This window comes from Artemia sp. Qi Xiang Cuo, chromosome 10 (genome assembly GCF_049724085.1).
Source record: "Artemia sp. Qi Xiang Cuo chromosome 10, ASM4972408v1, whole genome shotgun sequence".
NCBI classification, from domain to species: Eukaryota; Metazoa; Arthropoda; class Branchiopoda; order Anostraca; family Artemiidae; genus Artemia; species Artemia sp. Qi Xiang Cuo.
The window spans coordinates 1,904,600-1,914,660 of NC_142803.1; the positions used below are offsets into that span (position 1 = coordinate 1,904,600).

General features: G+C 35.7%; 1 protein-coding gene across 1 annotated transcript; it reads right to left on the minus strand.

Annotated features, from left to right (window-relative positions):
- Positions 1-1,331: 1,331 nt before the first annotated feature.
- On the minus strand, positions 1,332-2,201 carry LOC148947350 (uncharacterized). Its single transcript, XM_089095772.1, has one exon. The coding sequence runs from the start codon at positions 2,199-2,201 to the stop codon at positions 1,332-1,334; it is 870 nt and encodes a 289-aa protein (XP_088951898.1).
- Positions 2,202-10,061: the final 7,860 nt, after the last annotated feature.

Consider the following 10,061-nt stretch of genomic DNA (forward strand, 5'->3'; position numbering starts at 1 on the left):
ATTTTTTTTAAGACGTTGAAGGGGCTTAATTAGAGATTTGAAAGTATTTAAATAAGCAATCGGAAAATAATTAAAACAAGAATGGATTAGAGAATAATAAACTGACTTAAGAGCAGGAAAAGGGAGGTGGAATTTTAGATACCGCAGTAAACCCACATTCCTTCTTAGCTGTATCCTTAGCCTATCAAGATGAAGTTTCTAAGATAAAATTTCATCAACTGTTAGCCCTAGATACTTACAAGACTCCTTCCTGGCAATGGTAACTAGTTCTCCATTAAAACGGACAGATATCTGAGAAATCGACGGTACGGCACGTGAAATTCGAGAGAAGATGATAAAATGGGTCTTCGAAGTGTTTAACACCATGAGGTTGTCAGCAAACCACTGCAATAGCTTCTTTAGACCAGAACAAAGGTTTTTTTTACGGATGATTCATCTGTGCCTGTGACAGAGTTAGCCGTGTCGTTTGTGAAAAGTACAGCAAGTCCGTCATCGGTGATAGTGTCCAGAAGGTCATTGGCGTATATTAAAAATATTAGTGGTCCAAGAATTGAACCGTGTGGTAATCCTACCTTTTCAGAACATGGCGTTTTTACCGATCTTACTGCACCTCCATCCACAAATTGATTCTGACCACTGAGGTAAGACTGTATGAGTAAGAGAGCATTACCTCTTATTCCTAAGTTGTCAAGCTTATCCAGAAGAATCAGATAACAAATCGTGTCAAATGCTTTTTTTACATCCACAAATATTGTAGCTGGTATCACATCACGGTCCATCGCATCATTCAAAACTGTAGCAAAACCAATATAGAATGTTCGGTTGAGTGCCCAGACCTAAATCCAAACTGAAGCTTGTTGAAGAAGTTAGACATAGTCAGATAATTCATCAGTCTTTTGTAGATGCAACGCTCCATAATTTTCGAAAAAGCAGAGAGAATAGAGATAGGGCGGTAGTTTGAAGGCAGCTTGGGGTCGCTATTGTGGAGGGGTATAACCTTCGCTGACTTGAAGACAGTAGGAAAGATGCCATCTTTAAATGAAGAATTGACGATGTGTGCGATAACGCCGACATAGCAATTGATGGTCTTCTTTTTTTTAAAGAGAAATTACTTTATTTACATAAATATTTACAAACTTCCAGAAGCCTGGTCATCCAGGCTTTTCAGGCACTAACTCCTTTCAACTTAACATCCTCGCATCTTTAAAAAAAAAAAAAAAAGACGAGACACCTCTTGCTCACTCGATTCTCCGACGGGTACCCGTAATATTCACTACCGATCCTCATACTGTTTGGCACTACTTTAGGTAAGAAAAAAACAAAAAAATACATTAATCAAAATCATAACAACCAGCACAATGGCCCCTTAGCAACCTACGGAAATCGAGTCTAACCGTCTGGTCTAGAATCTCACCTGGTAGTCTTTCCCATGTTAACGGAAGCTGGTGTCTGACCGAGGAGCCAGACCGACTCGATGGTTTCCTTGGTCGTTGAATCATACCTGTGTTACGAGTAACATATTGATGACGTTCAGAAACGGAATAAAAGATATTATGCGTGAAATCCGGTACTACATTATTCAAAATATTGAACATTAACTGTTCTCTATAGAACTTAAATAAACCAGAAGTCGGTAGTATGTGTAAACTCTTATACAGATCCCTTACCGAAGAACGAGAATCATTATCTGAAAGAATCCTGATAGCCCCATTCTGGAGAACCCGTAACTGCCTAAGATGTGCAATGAATGTGGACGACCACACTGAACAAAAGTAAGGTATATAGGGGTGCACTAATGAAAAATAAATAAGACGCAGTATTCTAACAGAAACATTACGGGCCACTTTAGAAGATACACACTGTATATGTTCTACAAACGAGAGGGTCTCATCCAATATAACTCCCAGGTATTTCACCGTACTTGTCCGAGATATCTGGGACGGACCAGCATTCAGGGTTGTTGACCATGAACAGTAATTCTTAGATCTCCCATAAATAATCCAGTTAGATTTATTAAAATTGATAGCCAGTTTGTTCGATGTCATCCATCGTTCAGTATTATGCAGGTCACCTTCTAACAATCCGACTAACTCTTGCTCCGTACGAGCAATAATCGTGAGATTTGTGTCACCTACCAACAATAAAAGGACCTTCTTTCGGCCTCTAAAATCTGAACTTAGGTCATTTCTAAGGCCAGACATAACGTTGCATAGGTCTTTAATATAAACAGCGAACAACAGTGGACCGAGTGGAGATCCTTAAGGAACACCGCACTGGATTGGGTAACGGCTATACGCGATACCTCCTACTTCCATATATAGTTACCTATATGCTAGATAAGATTCAATTAGCTTGATCATATTACCATGGACACCACAATTCCTAAGGCTCCCTAACAAAATCTGGTGGTTAACAGTATCAAAAGCTTTCAGTATATCTAAAAATAAAGTACCCACTTGATTTTTTTTTTTTAATCTGATTAAATCTAGAATTTTTTTGGTTCTCGCGAGTTTACATTTCAGAATAGTGAAGAATCAGATTCTGGCATATGTTTTGATACCAGACGTCAAGAGGGATTGGCTAAACTAGTCTCTTAACCTCCAACGGTTAAAGAATTCCACAAATCAATTACAATGCGAATTACACCCTGGCCTAACTCAAGTTTGTTCATGGTAAAAAAAAATGCAAGGATCAACGAAAACGATAGGGGTACAGGGAAATCAGTTGAAAAATCTAATAAAAATTTCAATAAAAATTTAAGCATAAAACACGTGCAGTAAAAGACAAGGCACGTGTGACGAAATAGCTTGAGCCCCATAGAAAAGAAAATAGAATTGTCATTCAGCATCCGCCAGTGAAGGTCATATATATTTTAAAAAGGATTAAAGAGTGACACAATTTTGTAATGGATTAAATCTTACGCAATTACCTGAATGCACTCAAATATTGGAGATTGGATTTTTTGACTGGATCGGTGACGTCACTGATTAGTTGTACACCTGAATTTTGAAGATTGCTTATAATTTGAATTGTTTGGATACTTGTGTATTTAAAAAAAAAATATTATCTGAGTTAATAACCTTAAATGGAATAAGGTGTGTTTGTTCGATAGAAGTGAATGAGTGAACATTTTAACTCAAATTGTAATAATGGATTATGATTTACGATCTATTACTGACTAGTTTTTGAATTGCCAAGTTGGTTAGTTTGGAATAAATTAACATTTGTAATGTTTTTCAACATGTATGTATTGTGGGTAACATGTCAACATGTGGGTATTTATCAACATGTATTATAATCTTTCGCAATGACTTGATGCTGTTGGTGAGCTAAGAATACAAATACCCACTTAAAGCGATGAAAAACAAATGATAACCGGAGATTTTGGTCGTAACGAACGTCAAATTAAACAAGTGAGAGACAAACAAGGTTAAAATAATTGGCTCTCGAGTGACCTTAGAAGATATAGCCTCCTTTGAAGGTGTATTTGTCTTTAAGAAACAACAGATTGTTAATGTTTAAACTTTTACATACGACAAGAGAAAGAGAGAGAGAGAGATAGAGAGAGAGAGGGAGAGAAAGAGAGAGAGAAAGAGTGTTTTTTTAAATTTTGTTTACTATGGACTACTGTTCGCTATTTACTACATTGCAGCTACTGCTGCAACCATGATAACTAGCTGATCATTTCTAATTTTAACAATTCCTTGCATACATCTTTCAAAAATGATAAACTCAGCCTTGGAGAGATTTGGGATTGAACCATTGCAAGAAAACCAGTGAATAACTGAATTTATTTTCATTATTAGACTTCACACAAACAATGAAGGGGATTTTAACTTCAACAGATACCAATGTGTCATCTGCAAACATAAATACAATGCAATTCATGTCGAATAAACAATTATGGCGATCTTTTATAATATTAATTTGAAAAACTTTTTCCACAAAATAAGTTTTTCAAAGAAAAGCAAAGAACTTCGTTAAACGAAAATTGGCAAGAATAAAATCGAATAATCTACGAATTGTGAAACTACCCCAAATCAGCATAAATTCATAAATGAAACACAAAACGAACAGAAATTACAATAATTAACCGAGTCAAACTCAAACCGAACAGAAATTACCATAGGTTGGGCACAAACCCCATTAGCATTCCCAAGGTCAGAACAAAATTATACACGTACATTATTTGTTTGTAGAAAAAGAAAGTCATAGAAAAGATTCAATTTACAGAAAACCAAGTCAGTTTCAAATCTTAGAAAATTAACAACTGTTTATCCTCGATATACAAAAATTCTCTCATGTCTTAAAAAGCTGTTTAAAATTACATCAGACATTGAAGAATCGACGACTACATTTGAGGTATTCATCACTTTTTTCTATCTATATTTCAATTTGCACTGGAGTTAAAACCTTCAAACAGCTAATAATAAACAGTAATAACGGTTAATTATTACCAAAATCATAAGGGAGAGGAATCTAGAAGAGTCACCGTCCACAATTCATCATTTAACCCCCTTGGGAGAGATTTCGAGCAGAAATACACATATTTCATCATTTAGATATTTAATTCTTCTCCGAAACGTCACTTTTTCCAAAATTGTCTAATCATTTTCAATCAATCAATCATTTTATTAATACTAAACTATATTACAAACGTAAAGAAAAATTATTTAGCCCATGAAGCTTGGCTTGTTGTGGGCCTTACAACAATAATAAAGTACTAAGACAACCATAAATATTGCTCTAAATCAAACAATATATATGAAATAAAGATTAAAGAGAATAAACAATACCATACAATAAAAAAAAAAAAAAAAAAAAAAAAAAAAAAAAAAAAAAAAAAGAATAACGATATATAAGGGAAAAATACAAAAGGAGAAACACTAGGAAAAGAGAAAACAGGGAAAATAAACGAAGGAGAGAGAAATTACTAAACTGGAAATACACGACGAATAACTGCCTTTGCAGACAGAAATAACGGGACATCCGGTGAGATTGAATTCCATAATTGAATTGATTTATAAACAGGAGACCTCTGGGCTGCTGTAGATGAACGTTTGGGCAAAATAAATCTACGAGAAGAACTACGTAGAAAAGTAGAGTACCTACCTGAGCCTGTCCGTGAAAAAAATTGCTGTAGAGGCGGTGGAAGTGTACCTAGAAAAGCAGAATGCGCTAAATAAAGATTACTTTTACTCACAATACGATCCAGCGGAGATATTCCAGTATCATTATAAAGATCAGAGGAAGGGTAAAGCCGAGGGAGAAGAAAAGTAGCCTTCACTGCCCTATTTTGGGCTCTTTGAAGTGAGCAGAGAAGAGATTTATTAGTATTACCCCAGACAGAGCAGCAATAAGAAAGGTAAGGATATATAGAAGCATAATAAAGAGAAAGCATAACATCTGGGGGAAGAAATGAGTTAACCCGGTGCAACATTGAAGACTGGCGGAAGATGAGGGAACGGGTGTGAGTTATATGAGGCTTAAAAGAGAGAAAACAGTCAAGATACACACCAAGAAATTTCACCATAGCAGCTTCCGGTATAACATCATTCCCATAAGTAAGGATGATTGGCTCCCTTACGTCTCTCATACGATAAGGGGTACTGAAGTGTATAATGGCACTTTTTTGGCTGTTGAGAGTCATACCATTTGACCAGCACCAATCTTTTACTTTATCAAGAAGACCTTGAGCTAGGGAAGTGGCAGATGGCAAGTCTACTGCAGCAATGAAAAAGTTACTGTCATCAGCAAAAAGAATAGGGTGCACAAGGGGATGAAGACCATCAACGAGATCATTAATATAAATTAAAAACAAAAGTGGTCCAAGCACAGAGCCCTGTGGGACACCCTTCAATATAGGCAAAGTAGTGGAAGAATTACCATTAACTGAAACATACTGAGATCTTCCTGACAGATAAGACCTTAACCATTCTAGTGGGACTCCATGCACTCCAAATGAAGATAGTTTAGACAAAAGAACAGAGTGGTCAACCATATCAAAGGCCTTTGAAAAGTCAAGAAATAGACCCAAAACACACAAGCCCTTGTCCAGATTAACACGCACAAACTCTGTTGCATCTGAAAGTGCATGTAAGGTAGAGAAAGTGGGACAAAAACCATACTGATGGTTAGTTATGAGAGAATTTCCTGCAGTTGTATTAGTACTAAATACAAATGAAGAGAGTCTACAATACAATACCCTTTCAACAACCTTAGAGATGACAGGAAGAAGAGAAATGGGTCTATAATTTGAAATTAGAGATGAATCACCTTTTTTATGTAAAGGTAAAACATTTGCAACTTTAAATAAATGAGGGAAAACACAAGAAGAAAGAGAGAGGTTAGTTATGTGTGAGATGCGGTTAGAAATAAACTGAACAATTTTTTTAAGAACATTATTACTCAAACCAAAACAATCAACTGAACGGCTACTTGGAAGCTGGGAAATAATACTATAAATTTCAATATCACTGCATGGGGAAAGGAAAAATGGCTTTTCTGCTATGGGAAAACTACTTACTCTATTCTTGGGTTGAATGGGAACTGAAGGAAGAGTGGTGAAATACGAATTGAAGGCATTTGCTGAAGAATTTTTATCCACAATAGATCCATCAGCATTCCTGTAATGACATGGGGGGGACTGTTTGAGTTTCTTGCGAGAAATAGCTTCATTAACTGCATTCCAAACCTTACGCAGGTTCCCCTTACACTCATCAATTCGACGCAAAAAATAGAGCTTTTTGGCTGCACGTACTGAAGTCGTTAGTACATTTTTGTAATGTTTATACTTCAAAAGATCATCCTGTGTTTTACTTTTACACGCAACCTTGAACAGAGACGCCTTCATATGTGTAGCATTAATCAGACCTATGGACATCCATGGGCATTTGGGTGTAGAATTCCTTAGTGTCTTCCTAAGAGGAAAATGCTTATCCAATAGAGCTCCCATACGACACACAAATAAACTTGTTGCACATTCAACATCATTAGCTTCAAGAACACTAGACCAATCATTACTCTGAAGACTAAGAATTAAATTAGAAATTTCATTATCTGTAAAAGTTCTAAAAGAAGATTCACCTTGCTTATTCACAGCAATCTCAGTATAAGGTACAAAAAGTGATAGATAAATAGGGAAGTGATCAGACAGATCAGTGAAAACAAGACCAGAAGTAAACTTCAATTTTGGAGAATGAAAAATGAAAATATTATATATCAAAGTGGCAGAATTTCTTGTAGGATCAACACGAGAAGGAAAAAAAATTGAAGGAAGTAGCCCAGAAGAAGAAAGCACATCAAACAGATGGTCACATTCATCACTTGATCCAACATTTAACATATTACAATTAAAATCTCCCAAAACACAAATACGTTTTTTTAGAGAAAGTCCCTGCGCCAGAAAGCTGATCAAGCAAATCACAGAACAGATGTGTGGGAAAAGGAGGGGGCTTATGAAACAAACAAACAATATCACATGCAAACTGGCTTTTCAGATCAATGACAAGAGAATAAACAGTCCTACTATTAGACACTACTGAATTAAACAAGGATTCAAGGTCATACCGTCTACTGAATTTAATATCAGATTTTATAAATAAAGAAATGCCCCCGGAGCACTTTATTACCACTCTAGGGACATGAATAGCAATATAACCATGCATATCATAAGCTGTTAAATTTTCACTATCAGATAACCATGTTTCTGTTTATCCAATTACATCAAAAGGTCAAGAATTATCAGACCACAGGTAAGATTTCAGACTATCCCACTTATCTCGTATCCCACGGACATTCAAGAAAAATACATGAAAGCAACTCTTTAATGAGAGAGAATTCATTATTTTATCACAAAATTAAATAGTGGTGTTATAATTTCCACTAGACCTAACAAGAGATTCAAGAAGAGGGTCAATTGCGTGTGCTTCTTGTTTGCCAGCACTAATCGGTTGATCAGAGATAGTTGAATCAATAATAGAATAATTCAAAAGAAAAGAAAAATCACCCAGAATTACCAGACATAACAAATGCACACAATATATTCACAAATGAACAAAATATCAAACAAACATGCTAAAATATCAGAGGGTAAATTTAAACTAAAAAAGTGAAAATTTTAGGCAAAAAAGAAAATAAAGATAAGAAAAAAAAAAGCGTGCAAGACAAAGAACAATAACAAGCTACTAAGCTCAAAAAGATTAAAAAATAACAAACAATTACAAGGATAAAGGCAAAAACAAAGTAAAGAAAAAGGCAAAACAATAAAGGATAAAGGCAAAAACAAAGTAAAGAAAAAGTCAAAACAATAAAGAAGCAACCAGAGGAAAGATTTATAAATGGTTTATTGATATAATTTAAAAAAAAAATTTAAAAAACAGAAAATGAAAGAATAATTAAAAACATTAGAAAAAAAAGGGTTAAAAAAAAAAAAAAAAACAACAAAACAACAGAGCTAAAATGGGCAAAATGGTTTATTTAAGTCCGGGGCGGGGGTTGGATGGGCGGTAGTTTAATGACGGATAAAATAAACTTTAGTTGCCTCGTTAACAGTGATAACTTTACCATCAGAAAGCTTGGTAAGTATTTCTCCTCCACTGGACCATGTAGACCTCTTCCCAAGCTTTGATTTAGCATAGTTAAGTAACTGAAGTCTAGGCTTTGTCAATGACTCAGAAATAAAGACACCCCTACCTTGCAAACTCTTCTTTTCTCTAAGAATAAGATACTGCATTATTGGACTACAGAAGTCAACAACAAGTAGCCAAAATTTCAAACCTGAGCCTTTTTTTCCCATTCTTTTAACAGAGACTATGTCATTCTTAGTCAGAGGACTACCAGGAAATCTAGTACTGCAAAATCCAAGAAATTTGTTTTCAGAAGCTTCTGGATAAGGGTCTTCTTTGAAACCAAATAGGATCAGCTGATTTGAAATTTTCATTTGGTCAAACTGATCGCTCAGACGATCCACATTGAGTTGAATTGTCTTCAGAGATTTCCGCAGCTCTGACAAACCTGAGTCAAGCAAATGAAGAGATGATTCAAGCTTTGACATCCTCAAATCATATTGTTTTAGTGATTTTTCCACAAGCACATCAAAATCCATTTTAAGACTATTATATACCTCTTGTTTAATAATTTCCATGTTGTTAGCATCAAAAGCAGGAGGTAGGTGACTAGAGGCAAGTTTTTTAACAGAGGCCTCAACCAAAGAACCAACCTCATTAGACAGTGCCTCACTGACAACTTCTGCAATAGTAGATTTAAGGTTTTGGTCATTTATTGAATCTGCAATTAGCTTCTGCTTGTTTTTAAGGGTATTAATGTGTGAGGTGAGCATAGTAATCTGCTCATTAATAGATTCAGCTCCACTTTATTAGATGGAGCTGTCTGATCTCATCTCTCTGTGACTAGGTGGTCTATAGCTCCTTTTAGAGTTGTCACCCATGATGTAGGCTACAGTGAACTCTAAACTAGGCTAATCAAGCTACACGCCAACAGCAGAAGACAAGGGATCTTCCAGCGGGCACAAGAACTTATAAAAGGTTCTAATACTTGCGAATCAGTGATGTAGGAACCAGGCAGACAAAAACTTGACAGGTCCTGGGGGGTCCCCAATCGCACTTCAGGGGTTGCGGCTGGTAGGCGTGCCTACCTTTTCCACTGGGCTGTTAGGCAGAGTAAACCAGTTCTTCAGATCAATTCAATTGTCTCAATGACTGTCTCAATCACCAAAATTAGATCAAAATATCCCACAATTATTTTTTAACATTGTTCTTCTCCTTCTTCTTTTTCGATTTTAGAGATGGATTTTTTTTTCAGCATAGTTGAAAGGCACAATAACTATGTCTCTAGAGATAAAATGCCCCCCCCCTCTTTAGCCCCTGGGGAAAGGTTTTATAAGTTATGAAATTTATACATAAAGCCAGTAAAAGTTGGGTATAGTTAGGTTAGGATAATTAACCTATTAAATGATATTGAGAAAAAATATAATTTATTTGTGAGAGGACCCCCACTCCTCCCACGTCACCTCTTTCCAAAATCGTCTAATCAATTTAGAG

Bases quoted from the DNA above. Each gene is read 5' to 3' on its own strand.
- LOC148947350 (XM_089095772.1), bottom strand. From the start codon at position 2,201: ATGTCTGGCCTTAGAAATGACCTAAGTTCAGATTTTAGAGGCCGAAAG.